At 32.9% G+C, this 19,190-nt stretch overlaps 4 protein-coding genes across 4 annotated transcripts; 2 read left to right on the forward strand and 2 right to left on the reverse strand.

Annotated features, from left to right (window-relative positions):
- Positions 1-192: 192 nt before the first annotated feature.
- LOC106712393 (cryptochrome-1) lies at positions 193-9,940 on the forward strand. The gene is made up of 10 exons (XM_045686602.1): positions 193-246; positions 1,295-1,547; positions 3,477-3,728; positions 6,186-6,370; positions 6,617-6,788; positions 7,770-7,995; positions 8,202-8,342; positions 8,710-8,861; positions 8,969-9,171; positions 9,270-9,940. The coding sequence occupies exons 1-10, from the start codon at positions 237-239 to the stop codon at positions 9,938-9,940; spliced, it is 2,265 nt and encodes a 754-aa protein (XP_045542558.1). The 5' UTR covers positions 193-236.
- An 84-nt stretch (positions 9,941-10,024) lies between these two features.
- Positions 10,025-10,886, reverse strand: LOC106712394 (U7 snRNA-associated Sm-like protein LSm10). Its single transcript, XM_045686463.1, has 3 exons — positions 10,715-10,886; positions 10,381-10,498; positions 10,025-10,218 (listed from the first exon to the last, which is right to left on the reverse strand). The coding sequence occupies exons 1-3, from the start codon at positions 10,876-10,878 to the stop codon at positions 10,075-10,077; spliced, it is 426 nt and encodes a 141-aa protein (XP_045542419.1). The 5' UTR covers positions 10,879-10,886; the 3' UTR covers positions 10,025-10,074.
- A 222-nt stretch (positions 10,887-11,108) lies between these two features.
- Positions 11,109-11,683, reverse strand: LOC123723548. Its single transcript, XM_045686604.1, has one exon. It carries the CDS (start codon positions 11,589-11,591, stop codon positions 11,109-11,111), a length of 483 nt encoding a protein of 160 aa, XP_045542560.1. The 5' UTR covers positions 11,592-11,683.
- A 364-nt stretch (positions 11,684-12,047) lies between these two features.
- LOC106712229 (golgin subfamily A member 4) lies at positions 12,048-18,047 on the forward strand. The gene is made up of 8 exons (XM_045686665.1): positions 12,048-12,208; positions 12,441-12,513; positions 12,794-12,915; positions 13,277-13,375; positions 13,594-13,791; positions 13,883-13,966; positions 14,143-17,772; positions 17,856-18,047. The coding sequence occupies exons 1-8, from the start codon at positions 12,125-12,127 to the stop codon at positions 17,877-17,879; spliced, it is 4,314 nt and encodes a 1,437-aa protein (XP_045542621.1). The 5' UTR covers positions 12,048-12,124; the 3' UTR covers positions 17,880-18,047.
- Positions 18,048-19,190: the final 1,143 nt, after the last annotated feature.

The following is a 19,190-nucleotide window of genomic DNA, read 5'->3' on the forward strand; positions in this document are numbered from 1 at the left end:
TAAGCCAGCATTATATGTACTGAATTTGTACAAGTTGTAGAAACTGCAGTAATATAAGTGTAAGAAATTAAGTGAAAGTTATCAAACGTACATAAATCTATATATTCTCTCACACAAGTCTAGCTAGATTTTTTGTGTCCAAAATCTTGAAGTGATTTTTGAAATAGTATGTGTTTTGTGAAAGATATGTAAGGTTGTTACGCGTAATAACAATAAATTAAGAACATTCTGGAAGTATGACTAAAGGTAAGACTATATTTATACAATCATCTAATGTTAGTAAATGAACACTTTGCCCTTGAATTTCTTATACAATGAAACATTTTGTTGTTTGTTCAAACATAGTTTTTTATTTAAAGTCTTAAAAAGTTAAACATTTATGGATGTATCTTAATTTATTCTTTTTTATATAATAAATACAACCATCAGTCCGTATTTGCCCACTGCTGGACATAGGTGTTTCCAATATCTTCCATAAAAATGCAGTCCTCCACTTTCCTTGTTAAGAATGTCTATGTGTATGTTGTCTGTATAACCACTATAAATAACACTCTGTGATATATGTATGTATTAATGTAAATATACACGATACTGTATTTGTATTACTTATGTAATACACATTATTATTTATTCTGATATACTGGATTACTAAGACGCTTCTATATTCAATGGTATCTTGCTATTATATCAATATTTGTCTAAATTTGTCTAAGTGTCTATGGCTACCAATAAAAATCCATAAAATTCAGATAAGTTGGAAAGGAGAAAAAGAAATAATAGATGAAAAATGGACTGCACCTTAAGTGTAAATCCTTGTGTGACACAAGTTAGGTATACTTTACTGAATGTATCAACTACTGATATTAGCTACCTGTTCTGTTCTAGAGGTAGATACAATAGGGGTAATAGAAGTAGATATATACCGGGCGGGTATTGGCTATAATATCTACTTCAACTGGTTTTGGCTTACAGATAACTATAATATAAAATAGTATTTCTTTGTATCCAAATAGCTAGGTATTACAATTAATCTATTGTATGTCTCTATTATGCTGCATATAACATAGAAACTTTTTTCATAACTTCCAGATTATTATTGCAGAAAAATTTAATAAAAAATTATTTCAAGTTCTACTTATAAACACAATTATCAAATGACATTTGCTTCAAGTAAAAAATCTGAAATGAATCAAACTAGTACAATTTTGTGGATAAATGGAACACATATAACTTCAGTTGTGTGCAAGTAAAAGGTTACATTTGTGTAAAAGAGAATGGGTTGTGGGTAAATTAGCGATGTCAGCAGCGGGTGAGACTCTACTAGCGGCGAGCACGCGAGCGCATGGGCAGGCCGCGCCTGCAACACGCGCGCCGCTGCCGCCGCGCACTGCCAGCAAACACACTGTGCACTGGTTTCGCAAAGGCCTGCGCCTGCACGACAACCCCGCTCTGCGGGAGGGACTCGTCGATGCTATCACATTCAGATGCGTCTTTATCATAGACCCATGGTTCGCCAGCTGTTCTAATGTCGGAATCAATAAATGGAGGTTAGTCTAAAATTCACAATTTTCATATTCACAAAATATCCAGATACGAGGCGAGGCATGCCTTTTAAGTTTTGTCGTTTGAAGAAAAAAATACAACTAGAACCTTATAGTAAATTTCATTGTTTTTTCAAAGTATTCACCACGTAGCTTAATACACTTTTCCATTCGCTCAAACTAGTTATTATAACATTTATTCCACTCTAAAGTGGGGGTTTTCAAAATGGCTGACTTGAAAGCGTCGACTGCTTCTTCATCGGACTGGAAACTTTGACCAAGAAAACTTTTCTTAATTTTAGGAAATGTAAAGAAATCGATAGGGCTTAGGTCAGGACTGTATGGTGGATAGTCAAGAATTTCTACTTTTCCCTGCTTCAAATACTCAATCGTTTGACGAGCGCTGTGTAAACTTGGGTTGTCGCAGTGCAGGATGATCCGTCGCTTTGAGTTAGTTTTTCGAAGTTTGGCGATGACTTGTGGTAAACAAACTGTGATATACCACTCTGCGTGTACCGTTCTACGATCTTCAAGTGCGATAGTCAACATGGCCGGTTTTTCCAACGAACGTGACCACCATCTTCTTTGAAGTGCTTCGAGAACGAACAACTTTAGTTGGCTTTGGCTCGTCTTGAAAGACCCAGATTGTAGATTGTTGTTTGGGTTCAGGATCGTAGGCATAGATCCAAGATTCGTCACCATTGATGATGTCGTAGACGTGATTTGACTCTCCACGGTTGAACCATTGCAGAGTTTTCTTACACTCTCTGACGCGGGCCGCCTTGTCATCGTCGGAAAGCAGATGAGGTATCCAACGGCAAACTAGCTTTCTCACACCAAGCACTTTATGCAAGATCTTCTGAATGGTTGTCCCTGAGATGCCTAATAGAGCCTCTATCTCTCGATACGTCACATGACGGACGATCTTCAAGAATTAGTTTCTCACAGCAATGTTTTTTTTTTATCTTCAGTGAAGGCGGATTTTGGGCGTCCTTCGAGATTTGTCACTAACACTAGTACACACGCTGGAATTCTAAATACTAGCGTTCGACAGTCCTCAGACATGGGGCTTCATCACTCAACACAGATGTGGGCTCTTCAAAATACTGAAGCCGTGTCAGGCCTCTTCTAAAGTTGTGGAAAATTATTGCACGAACATTTTCCTTAGAGAGATTCTTTTTCGTACGTAACCTGACAGATTCCAATCGACGTTGTGACTAAACAATAGCATTAATCCCAATACTTTCAACTGTTTTGAGATTCAAAATTTAAACACACTCTAAGATAAAACAGTTGCCGGGAAATATGGAAACGATAGAACTTAAAAGGCATGCCTCGTATATAGGAACTTCTAAAGTGATCAATTATATAAGTACAGCCCAGTCGTCAAATTAATTGAAACCCCCACTCTGCGCAAATACATCGGAGCGTACTCATCGTCAAATATATGAGTTCATTCAAGGTGCCCATAATTATAGTAACATGCATAGCGTCAGTAGTATCTAGATCTAGATCAATTTAGGAGTTCCTACATATCTGGATATCTGATATATCTGCCACTTTATTTATGCAGCTGACTGTATGTACAATGTCACTAGAACGTCGAACTATTCTACTTAAGTATACTTTGTGTATTAGCAGGTTGCATGACAGGTTCAGTAGTGGTGGAGCCGCGGTGAAGAGAGGGAACACTATTCATAATTTTGTTTTCTGGAGCCATTTAGAACGCAGTATATTTATGTATATGCCAAAATGTATAGGAATATGTATTTTATTAAATACCGTCGCTTTCAAAATGCCTATGAGTTCTCTCGGAATGCTGAAGTAATCTAAGTCAATCTAATCCAAAGCAGGTTTCAATTAAACTTTTACTACAATAGTATCCATCAGGAAAAATGGTCACTGTCAATTACTTACTTGTACTTAATTTGGCAGATTTCTTCTTGAATGTCTGGAGGACTTAGACAATAGTTTGCGGAAGTTAAATTCCCGCTTATTCGTGGTTCGCGGCCAACCTGCCGATGCTTTGCCAAAATTGTTTCGCGAGTGGGGCACGACGGAGCTCACTTTCGAAGAGGACCCCGAACCTTACGGCAGAGTACGAGACCACAATATCATGATGAAATGCCGAGATGTCGGAATCAACGTGGTTTCGAGAGTATCTCACACCCTCTATAAGTTGGACAAGTAAGTGTCGTACTTTGCTAATATTTCTTCAACTAAAGCCGCTTTAGTGACAGTTGTATGACATTGTGGCTCAATCTGTTCTTATTGGGTTGTTACGAATTAATTAATCTTAAAGTAAGCGTAACAGTTTTTTTCTTAGTTAAGTTTGATTTAATGGTTAATTTCTAAATTTGCGAGCTTCGATGTAGCCCATAAGTGATATTTTGTTATTGTAACCCCTGCCAACCCTATTAAAGATTTATATTATAACAGCCTTTCCAATTAATTAATTAATCACAACATTTAAGCCGTCAGAACCGCCGTAACTGTTTTGTAAAGTAAAATCAATGTTTTCTGATTTCAAAATGTACGAAAGAGCTTAATGAAAGTATTGGAAATTTCCGAGAACAAGATAAAAATACCGTTGCGGGCTTAAAAGCTATTGCGCACTTTTGCCTTGGGAAAACTTTTTGTTCAAACTCATGTAACCAGTAATTTTCACTGATGAAATACCTCTATTTTTAAACAAATAGTTTACGTACAACCTTTAAATATACGATTAAACAAAAATAGTTTAAGTAAATAAATAAACATAAATACTATCAATTTAATAAAACTTATCTCTTCCAAATTGATCTAAAGCTATTACGTTAAATACAAATAAATTCAGCGGGGAATATAAGGCACGACTCGTATATGTATATGTAGGTTATGACCTAAGTACACATTGTTATAATTTTTTGGTTTTCATAATGTTTCATAATCGACTCTCACGTGTGACTAACCGTTGGTCTCTGAGACCAAAATCCTTGTAAAAACATATCGTTGACAAAACCGAAATAAAAATAATATGTTTTATACGTGCTGTCAGAATTTGTTTCTAGATAAATGAGTATAATTAAATAATTTTATAACGAAAAAATAATTAAAAACTCCCAATCATTCCAGGTTGCCTAATCTTTGTACCTATTAAAACATTGTACTTAATGATGGCCGCATGTCGTGGCAAACCACGCGACTGTAGAATTTTTATTAAGAAAATATTTTCTTAGGACACTTTTGCACGACTGACTTTTTCTGAGTTGATCAAACGCCATATTTAATTTCATTTTGCCTGAATATCTTTTAGTTTATTTTTTTAGTAGTTTAATGCTCCGGGCATTCAAGCTAAAAAAAATATTCTATCGTCACAATCTTGAGAAATTGGTTTATGTTACATACTGTGAGTTTGCACTTACGAAGCATTCACATAAACATGTTGTTTACGAAATAACGTAATAATCGGAAAACAAACTTAAAATAGCACGCTTTTATGTTTTTCTTGTTTTAAAAAAAAATACTTATTATTTTGATAATACTTATACGTCTGCTTGACACCGGTATTCTGCGAGATCGTGATGTTAAACGCTATTCTATTTATATTTTAATTTTTTAAGTTTTATCTGTTTGTATACAAAAAAATTGTTGATTCTGGTATTATTTATTTAAGGATCGCCAAAGTGGTTTACAATAATGAATTCTGGATTTTTAATACACAAGGTGTAATTTACAATAGTTACGCTAATAAGATTCACCATCATTAACTATATAAAACATCAGTCAGAATACATAATACAAAAGATCAGAAAGTGCTTATTTTGAAATTTCGATGGTGATAGACATTTTTTTTTATGATAAGGGAAGAGATTAATTGAATAAGTAAATGCGGATATTTGTGTTGCTGGAATTAATTGAATAGAATCAATAACTCGAGATTTAGGTGAGTGTTTTGTTAAATCAATTTTGTTAAACATTGTATAAACAATGCTTTATCTAGTTGTCATGCGGAAAAAAATAACCGAGTTATGGGCAGAATCAAACTTGCTCTCTTTAAATAACTTGTCTTTCGTCTGGGTTTACATTTAATTTATACATTCTTCTTCAAATTGTAAGGTTTGTTTTTATGGTTTTGGATAAATTTACTATATTTTTACTCATGTATTAAGGGTTATAAGGTGATTATGGTATATTATATATCCTGACCCATCTATTATTTAGTTAACCATCCACACATATATTTTATAACCACCGATAACTTGACTTATTTGGATAGATAACCCGTAATTCGTTGCCTTCTGCTATATTTAGTTTATAATTTTATACAATAATTCAATAATAATAAGTAAACACATAAGTTGTTACGTTTGCGATTTTAATTGATTATTTGTATTAACTCAATTTGGCGAATGCGCCATGTATGTTTGCTTTTCATTTTCTCGTGAGACAAACATCTTAACATTATCTCACGAACGCATAGTCTATTGTAACTCATTTGAGAGTTCCGGTAGAGGAGAGGCGCAAAGAAGCTTTACTTCACACCGGTTAAGCTTCTCAAATGGCATTCCTGGATCCTGCGTTTCTGTGATGCATAACGCAATGTACCAATTGGAGGATGTGTCTATATATTTTTAATTATATTGAGGTTTGTCACTTTTATAGGATAATAGAGCTCAATGGTGGCAAAGCGCCGCTGACGTATCACCAGTTCCAAGCTTTAATCGCGAGCATGCCGCCGCCGCCGGCCGCTGAGGCCACGATCAGCCCGCACACACTCAATGGCGCCACCACGCCCATCACTGAAGATCACGACGAACGCTTCGGGGTACCAACACTTGAAGAATTAGGTTTGTTTCATAATGCAATGTTATATATCATGTCCAGTAACAGATACGGTTTACGAAAACGCAGTGACAGTCCGTCCACATTCGAATGTTGTCCTAATCTTGAACACTGAGGTGTCGTTTGTACATGTATTTTTTCATGAAATATTTATAGAGTCCTGTGGACGGATTTATTATAATATCATTTACTAAGATATTTAGAGAATAAACAAAAATGTTTAAACATGTTTTGATCTTTCCTGTGTTTAGGATTTGAAACAGAAAACCTAAAACCGCCTGTGTGGATTGGGGGCGAAAGTGAAGCTTTAACACGACTAGAAAGACATTTGGAGCGGAAAGCCTGGGTGGCAACTTTCGGAAGACCCAAAATGACGCCACAATCCCTATTGGCGAGTCCTACGGGATTGTCCCCGTATTTAAGGTAAGCTAGTCCAGCATCACTTGCATTTCTAGTGTTATATGTGTAAAATGAGCCACACTACTGTTCATAATAGTAGTACAACTACTTATGTACTACTATCTTATGTAAGTATAGAATAAAATATACTGGATTCAGAAATTGACATATTCATTCATTTTTGTTAGTGAATTGTTGCACAAAACTAATTTTCACATCGACAGGAAACGAAAACTAAAAAAGTTTTTAATTACATAAGGCCCTTCGTACGCAAGGCAACGTAAAGAATCGAAATTAATATTGTATAGTTGTGTCGAGAGAATTGCGTTGCGCGAACTCTGTACGTCAGTGGCTCAGGGGTTAAGCACTTGATTTGCAATCTGCAGATCCTGGGTTCGAATCCCGCCATGTACCAATGTGTTTTTCGATTTCCGACTTACATATGTACATTTATCCGACCTTCTTACGGTGTAGGAAAACATCGTGATGTAACCTGCACATACATATCTGAGAAGAAATTCAAAGATATGTGTGAAATCAACCAACCCGCACTGGGCCGGCGTGGTTGACTATGGCCTAATCACCCCTAACTTAGGGTAGGCTCCAAGCCCCTCAGTGGGGACGTATAGTGAGCTGATTATGATGAACTCTGTACACACAACGTTGAATCGTCGACGCGCGTCGTCCTTTCGGTCAGTACAGGCAAAGCGCCTACTTGTCGACTGTGTAGATTTGCTTCGAAATCTTGAAAATCGCAGCAACTTTTCTCATGATGATTTTGCAAACAGGTTGTGAGCGACTGGCTTTGGCGATGACGCGCGCTGTGTATGAACCTGTATAAAATTGTATTGCGTAAGTCGTTTAGCGACTGAACTCGCCAGGTTACGAAGATTTTTATTATTTAGATTAGAATAAAAAAAAACTTAATTATTGCCGTTTTGGAGATACCTTCTAACAAACATCTTTATAGTATAAGTAAGAAGTAAGATAATATTTTTATTTCAGGTTTGGTTGCTTATCGACTAGACTGTTCTACTACCAACTGACAGATCTGTACAAACGCGTGAAGCGCGTGCGTCCGCCACTGTCGCTGCACGGACAGATACTGTGGCGGGAGTTCTTCTACTGCGCCGCCACTCGCAACCCCAACTTCGACCGCATGGAGGGCAACCCCATCTGTGTGCAGATCCCCTGGGAAAAGAATCAGGACGCCCTCGCCAAATGGGCCAGTGTAAGTTGCACTTCTATACTACGACACATACTGTGACGTCATACAGCGTTGTATAGTGTGCAAAAAAAATTAATGAGATTAATATATTATATGTAGATTTTCCCACGTCTTTTTCTGTTGACTCGCATGAGTTAAGTGGCTTGGTGGTTCTGCAGCAATTAGGTCTAATAAGAATCATTCAGGAATTTGGACTATATATTTGACAGGGTCAGACAGGATTTCCCTGGATCGACTCTATTATGATCCAGCTGCGCGAGGAGGGATGGATCCACCACCTGGCGCGGCACGCCGTCGCCTGCTTCCTGACTCGCGGCGATCTCTGGATATCCTGGGAGGAAGGCATGAAGGCAAGATTCAGTACAATAAGCAACTGCTACCGTACACCTAATTTGTAATGTATTATTTTTTTTGCAATCTTTTTTTCGATTTTTTCTTGAGTTTCAACATTCTTTTTAACTTGACGCTTGTGTTATTTTGTCAATCGAATATAAGGAATACATACTTTTTATTTTATTTAAAATTACTAATTTTATATAATTTTTTACGTTTACATTAGTCGAATACTAGGTATATAGAAAAATCGAAATACTAAAAAGAAATTAATGTTTAATCGACATTAAAAATACCTCTGTCATAACGAAGGATACATACAAAAAATGGTGGTAAAAAATTGAGTTTTACTCGGTTTGCAAATAATTTGTTTTTATTGTTCAGGTGTTCGACGAGTTGCTGCTAGACGCGGACTGGTCGGTGAACGCGGGCATGTGGATGTGGCTCTCGTGCTCCTCCTTTTTTCAACAATTCTTCCACTGCTATTGTCCAGTAAGATTCGGTCGAAAGACGGATCCTAATGGTGACTTTATTAGGTACTACATTTTTTTTCTTCATATTGTAACTTAGTATAAAATTAACTTTTAAAATGGTAGTTTTGGTAGAAATAAGTAAATGTTTTAATAGGTCCACGTGCTTATAGGAAATACATTCCGGCGCTAAAAAATATGCCGACGCGGTACATCCACGAGCCGTGGGAGGCGCCCGAGGCGGTGCAGAGGTCGGCGCGCTGCGTGGTGGGGCGCGACTACCCCCTGCCCATGGTCGACCACGCCAAGGTCTCCCAGCTCAACATCGAGCGCATCAAGCAGGTCTACGCGCTGCTCGCCAAATACAAGCCGCAGAGTCAGTTACCATTTCTACAGAACATATCTAGAACGCTGCTTAAAAAACTTGATATTTATAAAGTACGACCGTTATTTAATTGTTTTTTTTTCTTTCAGATTTATTAAATCCTCAAGTCGTGGTGCGGCCTAATGTGATGCAATCGTCACCGAGTCCCACATCAATAATCACAAGCATAAATCAATCAAACTACCTCTGCAGTCAGACTCCAGAGTCGCAATCGACTTCACCCGCGCATACGCAGCAGGCCAACGATGTATTCCTCCGACCCAACAACACGCTGCGTGAGGCTAAACAACCTATGAAACAAGTTGTCATCGTACAACAAGCACAAAACTCAAATGTTTCTCCCGAAACGACGGATCGTTCTCGAATACAGGACAAATTTATAAACGGCCAGTTAGAAATATCATGCGATATGGACCAAAGCAAACAAAAAAATTATGGCCTCAAGAACTTGGTGATCCACAATAACGATCCTCAATGCAACCAAGATGTTTATATTCAACAACCACATAACAATATTGATGGTTTATCGCAAGCCGGACAATTGAACAGTTTCACTGATAAGACTAAATATTATCTACCTTCTTACAATAAAAGTGAAATTCTAGTACAAAATACGCACCATAGGAACATGAATTCCTCCGATCAGTACATATCTAATGCACTTGATAATGAATCTAAAAATAATGTTAACAATGAAAACTCGTTGATGTCCACAGATACTGTAATATATCCTGATCCAAAAAATCCACCGGAAAAATAAAAACCATGCTTAACTTTAAGAAAATTTGTTAATAAAGTCAGTCAATATTCATTAATTTTTATAATTGTAAAAATTTTATGTTAGTGTGTAAAGTAATACAAAATATCAGTTTTCATTTATCAGTGGTGTTTTATTCAATGTCTATGAAGTGATGCCACTGTCTGCATATGTTGGTTATATGCCTTCTTAGCTTTCCTTGACTTATCCATTGCTCTCCCGGTGGGTTTATTCCTAACTTCTTTTGCTACCTCATTCTTAATATTATTTATTATTGATACCTGAAGAAATAATTATTCATTAAAAAAATTGGGATAGAAAATTAAAAAATATATGATTACATTCAATTATATCAGTAATTGATTATCTGAACAGCATCTTATAGACACTTGTAGGAGCAGGGGCAGACTTATAGTTTGAGATAATTGTATGCAGTTACTTACATGTTCCGGTATGTGCACATATCTAATGTTGCGACATTGAACAAAAATATTCTCAAAGAAAAATTCATTTCCTTGTGGATCACAATATACAGCGGTTGAAAATGACAAGTTCATAAATCTGTAATTTTTTAATAAATCAAAAAAATATATAACACATTTCTTGTATTTTAAATGTTCATGTATAAAAAGACATTCCTACAAGGAAAACAGTATATGAAATTTTTTTAAAAAGTATATTTTAGATTATATTGTTTTAAAAAAACCACTTAATAGTACCTAACAGCAGAAGAAATCTTTGACTAAAGAATTAAATAAAACTTTTAAACTTACTTACCCATCCACTGTAAGAAGAAGTCCACATACATAAGAGTCATTGCGAAGATCAACAGTTACACATTGGCCTTGCAAAGATTTTACTAAGCATAATAAAGTGTTGAAAAATGAGAACTTTTCTCTTGGTGTTCCAATAAATCTGGGATTCATTCCTTGTATATTCATTGTGCACACTGAAATATTTATTAAATCACAAACCTTATAAGGAATAAGTTCACATAAAATAATTAATACACAAAAAGGAGCACATTCTAAAAGTTGCATATGAGTGAGGTATAATCTAGGAAAATTAATAGTTGTACTATATTAAAGAAAACACAGTTTTTTAAATTTTTATTTTATTTATCATCATCTAATTCTATAAATTAACTAAAACTATTTATTACATTTATTTCTCATGACTCTTTTAATATTACTAGTCGTTCATCTGGTTTTGACTTTAATTCTAATTCTGCTTTTGCTAGAACCCAATTTTTGCCTTCTTTTACAATCCTAAAATAGTAATCGCCTTTGCCTTTAGGTCCACGAATTGGTATACAATATTCGGCTGATACTGGCTCATTATTAGTGTATTTTATATCGGCTACTTTAGATATTCCATCTTTAATCGGCTCTCCGAGGTAATGTACAGCGCCGCGATGATTTCTTATTTCCCTTATAGCCTCCTTGTAATAGTCATAGTTTCTAAACCTATCTACAAGTTTACCGTCGAGATAAAACCCCGTTACACTAAGCACTAGGCCACCCCAACCAGCGATTTTCACTAATGTCCTCGTAGAAACTGGCATATTAAGAAAAACAGTACTCACTAAGTTATGAGATCTTGTAATCAAAGAAAATATGCGGCAACTGCAGTACGCCCTCTTCTGTATGTGCATATAAGTCAACAGCTTTTTTGGAAAACCTCAATTTAAATAATTCTTCATTTTTACAAAGTACATATATCAATTTTGTAATGAATAATTTCAAAAGACCATTTTTAACAAAAACTGACAACAACTATACAAAACCATAACTTTTGGAATTTGACATTGATTTTGTTTTTGAATCAAGTCGCTCGTAGCAAGCGTAGCAATGGGTTGTTTACGTTCCGCCATTGTTTTTTTTTTTAAGACATCAATGTTAAATATTAATTTAAATATATTTTAAAACTTGTTCTAAACGAAGTTACATTTATTCAAAAAAATCTATATTAAATAACACATTCAAAGTAATTCTATCTTTTTCGTGTTTTTAATCTGTCATCGCACAGTGAACTGATTTTAAGGCAGTGGTATAGTCATCTTTTTTTTTACTATATTGACAACTGAGCTGTAATTATTTATTGCAATTTTGTGATACAAAGTATGTAATGAGAATCAAGAATATTCAATAGTTTGTTAAAATGATTTCGTTATAAGAGGTCTACAAAATGTTTAAAAAGTTAAAGGATAAGTTAGCAGAAGAGGTGAAATCTTCACCTCAGAGAATTCAACAATTTGCTCAGGCAGCGCAGGTCGGAAATTTAAATGTATTAATCTTTACAGAACATAACATTACACCTTACTATTGGATATACTATCTTTAGACAGTAATAAAGCTTTTAATTAAAGTTACATAAATTACATATTTCAACTTAGTGACGACGTGTTACATTGATTAACAGCAATAGCCTTGTTTATCAGAATTAGAGTCATACGACTCTACGATTAAAAAACAACATTTTAATTAGTTTGTTTTGTTTCTAGGCTGCTGTAACATCAGCATCCAGCAGCATTTCGGATATTACAAATAATGATTTATTTTCTATTGGAGATAATGGTATGTCATTTAACATTGTCAAAGTCGAATATGCAATAATAATAAATATGCACTACGTACACTAATTTTCAGATGAAAATAATTCTATAAGCAGTATATAAGTTGTTTATTAGTTTCATAAAATTTGTTGATAAATAATAGTGTGACTTTGGGAATTAAAGTGAGACTAGTATAAACACATATGGTTGTCTCTGTAACGTTAGGGATGACAACAAGTATGAAGAATATGTGTGTCAATGCAGTGGATTTCTGGAGTTAAATTGTTAAAAATATATTTCAGATGTTAGTCATAAAAGTCCTACATCAGCTGCACAACAACAAAGATTCCATGAAATATCTCTGGCCCAGCAGAAAATTTCGCAAACAGGTTTAGAGACACCAGATATATCATTCCATGATGAGGTAAGTTTCTAGTAAATATTTGTATTATGGTAATTTTTAGATGAACATCAATAGAAAGTATTTTATTGTTCACTTTTTAAAAAAAGTGGTTTGATTTGTTAACATAGATGCATTTATAGGCTAAAAAATGTTGAGGAGTTGTCCATATTATTTTTTTTAATATGCACAACTCATCACAAACACAAGTATCCCAAAGTGATGTAATAATTATATATAATGGGGTGTCAATTCATTCTCTGTCTAAATATTTTTTCTCTAATAGGTATTCGAACTCATGTCATACCATAAAGTAGTTAGCACTTAATAGATTCCATCTCTTTAACAATATAATGCTTAAATTAAACTATACATTTTTTTAAAGGAAAACTCAAGACAGAGGCGTTTGTCTAACAGTTCATTTGCAAGTGATATATCCTTCAGACTACCAACATATGAGAGTCCATCTATGTATCATATTCAGGTATGTCTATGTTCTATCATCCTATATTCTTCATACATTGAATATACATGCTTTAAGCATTTTTTATCTAGATAAAGCTAATAAAAGATGGAAATTGTAATGATTTTACTATATATACAAATTATTGTGTTTGATCAATTTTACGCTTAAATTAATTACATAAAAAAATTAAACACAACTTGATTTAATGTAATTATATTCATTAAAACCTTTTTTAGTCTGATATGGATGTGTCTGCCAGTGAAGCAGAAGAGAAAGGTTTCAGCGGAGGTATGGTGAACCTGGACAGAGTAACAAAGGAGCAATTGTACTCTGCATACAGAAGAACACGAGATAGATTCACCAAGTATAAAACACAGTACGCAGATCTAGCGAGACATTACAAACTACTGGAAAGAGAAAATGCAAAAGCGAGGGTATGGAATTCAAATAAATCAACTTACTAATTGCAGTTTTCAAATTTAGAAACAGGTTTAGAAAAATATTTATTTAAATTATAATTTACAGAATGTGCTAGTTGAAACTCAAGACAAGGCTTTAAGAAGAATTTCAGAACTAAGAGAGCAGTGTACTTTAGAACAAAGTGCAAAGGTAAAAGAAAAATATTTACTTTTTTCATTACTATAATGGATGCCTTATCATATATAAGTTTTTTCCATTAAATGTCATAATGTATGTGTGCAAAGAAGATAGAAGTGCAACAGAAACATATTTTTTACCCACTCTTCTAAGTTACTATCATGAATGAATATAAATGTTTGTTACAGGCACATCTTGAAAAAGCTCTTCGTGAGGACATTGAAGAGAAAAATATGAAAATAGATTCATTAAATATGAAACTAAAGATTTTGCAAGGAAACAATGAAAGTGATAATTTTAATATTACACAGGAAGATTCAAATGATAATGAAAGTAGCGCACAGTTAATTGATTTAGGCCTTAATCAAGAACACGGAATAACAAATCCAGAGCCTTTACAATCTGAAATAACAGCTTTGAATAACAAAGTTGAAAAAATGGAAAAGTTGTTGAACAAATATAAAGAATCTCTCAAAATAAGTAAAGAAAAGAATGCGCAGATGACTGCAGAACTACTAATTTTGTCAACTGATTTAGAAAATAAAAATGAGGAAAATGAAGTTTTGAAATCAAGTAATTTAGAATTAACAGAAGCAAAAAATAAAATAGAAGAATTAAAAAATAGTATCGAAGAGATCCAAAATAATAATACAGCCTTTGAATTCTCAAAAAATAAAGAAATTTCAGTACTCAAATTAGACCTTGAACAAGCCCATGATGAAATAACGAAATTAAAAGGTAACATTGAAGGCTTAAAGAAGAGAGAAGAAGAATATGCAATTTCATTAGCAGAAAACAAATTGCGTATTCACAAAGAGCTTGAGTCAAAAGAAGCAGAAATAAAATCTTTAAAAGATAGTTTATCCTTATCTCAAAATGAAGTCCAATCACTTAACATTGTTCTTAGTGACTACAAAAAGAATCTATCTTTGTTAGAAGAAGAGCGTTCAAAATTAAATAATAATTTGAATGAACTCAATACAGCTAGATTAAAAATAAAGGAACTAGAACAACAACTAGATGAAGTTAACAAAAATTGTCAGGTTATCGAACACTCAAAAGTAAAATTAGATGAAGAATATAAATGCTTGGAATTACAATTGAAACAAGAAACAGCTGAGAAGTTAGCAATGATAGATCGTAATGTCTATTTGGAAAATAGGAACACACAAATATCAGAAGAGTGTTCGAAAAAGAGCCAACAAATTCATAAATTGGAAGTTGAGCTTAAGACATTCACAAACAATAAAGATTCTCAATTGGATTGTTCATTAGAAAACACAAAATTACTTGAAGAAGTGGATAAATGGAAGTCAAAGTATAATCTGTTAGAATCTGAGATCCAAGAAGAAAGAGAAGAATTAGTCAAACTACAGACAGAAATCGAGAAGCTTTTATGTAATCATGAATCTGTACAAACTGACAATATTAGATTACACGCTGAATTATCAGAATTGAAATCTAAAAATAAATTTTTGATAGAACAAAATACACAAATTAAATTATTATCAACATTATTATTTAATAAGGTGACAAATTTGAAGCAAGATATTTTTATTTTTAAGGAGGAAATGAAGTTAACTTCAGAAGAATTGATTCGCGATATTAAAGAATCTGTAAAAGAAAAACTACATACACTTTTGAGCAATGTATTAAAAGAAGCTGAAGGAAATATTGCTCTTAAATCAAATATTTCCAAATTGCAAAAAGAATTACAAATGGTAACAAATTTATGCGAAAGTACCAAATCTGAGTTACAATTAAAAATTAAACTGTGCGATGAACTCGAAACAAAACTACATAAAACAAAGACAGAATATGATAATTTGAAAGAAACTATATGTAACAAAGTCGAGGAACAAACGACTTCAAAAGAAGAAATGATGATTTTAAAGAAGGAAAACCAAAGCCTACAAAGGGAAATTGAATTAAAGACAGATATAGAAGAAAAAGTTGAAAGACTGAAAGAGGAAAATTTAATATTAGAAGATAAAGTTCGAATTCTCGAAGAACAAATTGTTTTAAATAAGAAAGAAAAAGAAGAATACATGTCCAAACTGAAACATTCCGAAGAACAACAAACCACTACACAACTTGCAGATCAGAGGTCAAAGGAATTGATTGAAGAATATGAAAATGAAAAAATAGATTTGGAAAAGAAGAATAAAAATTTACTTGAAATAAAGGAACAATTGGAGGATTCACAAGATAAACTCAAATTGGATATAGAAAGTTTATCACAGAAAGTCAGTGAAAGTGAATTTCATGTCACAAAATTAAAATCAGAAATAGAAAAATTGCACAAAGAAATAAATCGTTTAGAAAATTATAATACCGAACAAGAATCGAAATTTCAAACTTTACTTGAAAAATTGAAAGAAAAAGATGCAGAGAATAGTAAAATAGGAGGTGAACAAGATGTTTTACATGAAAAAATAACAAGCATTCAAAATGCCAAAGTTACAGTTGAAACTGAGAACAGAGTATTACAAGATGAAATACATAAACTAAAATTAGACAATTCTTCTTTGATAAACGACAATAACGAATTAAATTCTAAGTTAAAAGAGATCATAGCACAAAATACTGCTTTAGATTCGGAAAATAAGAGTAATCTTAAAGAATTAAATGTTATTAAAGATAGTAATACATATCTACAAGAAAAAGTGAATATTATAAAGAAACAACATGAAGATGACATACAATCGCTAGAAATTTTGAGGAATGAAAATTCCGATTTAAAGAGAAAACTTGATGAAAATAATGCAAATTTCCATGAGTTACAGAAAAACTTTAAAAACTTGGAATCCGAAAACATGGTTCTTAAAAATCAGTGTGCGACCATTTCTAATAATGTAAAAGAATTAGAAATTGAAATGCTCCAAGTACGAAATTCACATATAGAAATTGAAAAGGAAAAGGATCATTTAAATACCGTAATTAAAAATTTAGAAACGCACGAAAAATCACTGGATGTTTTAAATGATGTACATACACAAACTAGTCAAGCTCACGATTTCAAAGATAAAAGTGTTCAGACGAACGTCGAAACTATAAGCAATACTTTTGATACAACTAATTTGACGAGTAGTTCTATTCAAAGTGATTATGCTGTACTGAAGGAAGAAAACAGACGTTTGCGTTCTGATATTGAAGGCCTACAAACTTATCTAACGAAAATTTCAAAAGAAAATAGTGATCTGAACGATAAGCTAAGAGAAGTGATTACATCTAATGACAATTTTACGGAACGAAGTGAAATATCGCAGTACGATATAGAGGCCCTTAAAAATGAAATTCAATCTGGAAGACACAAAATCGACAATTTAACAAGAGAAAATACACTACTTGCAGAAGAAAATTTGGAACTTAAAGATCAAATACATTTTCAAAGTTTGAATAATTCAGATCCTATTAACGATCAAATAAATGACGACAAAAATTTGCATGATATAACTAAAAAATATAATAATTTATTAGAAAGAAAAAATGCTTTGGAACAAAGAGTCAAGGATTTAGAGAATGTAAACTTTTCTGCTAATGCTAATCTGCAGGAAGTACAAGAAAACAATGATAAATTGAGGCTCTCAAATGATAAATTAGGAAGGCGGTTGGATGAAGCCCTTGTTAGTCTGAGACATTTGCATTCATTGCAAGAGAACACTGAATTAGAGTATTTAAGAAACATTTTATATGAATATATGACAGGATCAGGAACACATTCTTTAACTCTAGCAAAGGTACTATCAGCAGTGGTTAAATTTAGCGACTCCCAAACTGAACTTGTTATGCAAAAGGAAAGGGAGAGGCAAGGAATTGTAAGTAAAGTTACCTATTAGATTTAAAAGTTACAAGTTGTTAAATGTTTTTATGCTACTATTAATTTGCTTTTATTTTTCAGTTGCGGCAACTTGGCATTGTATGATAACTAATGTGGCAAAAAAAGTTTAAGTATTCCAGTATTGAAGGACATTTTATAAAGTTTTTCATATAAACTGTAATTTTTAAAAGACTTCAATTAAGGATACGGACATAAGCAATTTTCATATAACATATTAAAATACATTTTAATAGTATTAAAAGCGGAGCTTCTAGGAAAAAATCAGATTTATGCAATAGTTTATTTATGCTTTTATTGTTTAAGTAATTGATTTAAGTATTGTTGTATGTATAATGTTTATCTGAATATAAAATAGAAATAGAAATGGTGCTAACTTTACGTCATTCCAATAACACGTCACCTACATTAAATGAAGATATAAGATGAAGTACGACGCTGTTATGTTCCAGTTGTCCATTTTTTTAATGCACTAAATTTTTCTCTTGTCCTATTCTTCCTCCTCTGTTGTCATTATATTCGTCTGTCACATCGGCTTTTATAGCAAACCATATTTATTCTAAGTCTTATTCTTTATTAAACATTGAAACTTTAAAATTTTAGTGCATGATATATACTTTTTCATGCAAGTATGAGTAGAATGATATTAGTTTATTGTCATGCTTTTAACCACTGTTATGTTGCTTTTGCTATTGTTCATTGATAGGCTGATCACTCTAATAAAGTAGTTCTGTTCAGTCCTTACTTTAATAGTGTTTTTTATTATAATTTATTATTTAACATACTTAATCTAGTCATTTATGACTGGGTATTTAGGTTAGGTTTTTTCTGCAATAAACCGTCAATTGATATAACAAAAAAAACCTTTTATAACAACCTGAACTGTTTTCATTGTAATTTCAAGTGTGTCTATTTAAGGATGATTAGTTTGGCTTATGAAGTATTGAATTAATTTTCTATGATTTATTAATGTTGTACTTAATGGACAGAAAACATTAAATACATTTATTTTTTGTTTGCCAACATCTCAATTTTTGGTTTAATGTCCAAACATTCCCATTTATAATATTAGTAAGATTCAAAAACAATCATCGAAAATCTTCATAACCGATTTTACTCAACCCATTTCTAGTGATTTGTCTAACTGATCCTTAAATGGACTCACTATATAATAAAAGTACTAATTTTAGACTATTTTTTTTAATAATTATTTTGTGACTATTAGTAATTAACTTGTAAATCTTAAATATTAATTTAATTTATATATGGTAATGGATTTATTAAATTGAAACTAATTATCCACATGTATATTTAATTTATTACGTAATTTTCTTTCTAATGTAAGCATAAAAATAAATTGTTATAAAAATGTGAAAGAAACCCCCGGGAAACTTCCGC

This window comes from Papilio machaon, chromosome 3 (genome assembly GCF_912999745.1).
Source record: "Papilio machaon chromosome 3, ilPapMach1.1, whole genome shotgun sequence".
Lineage (NCBI taxonomy): Eukaryota > Metazoa > Arthropoda > Insecta > Lepidoptera > Papilionidae > Papilio > Papilio machaon.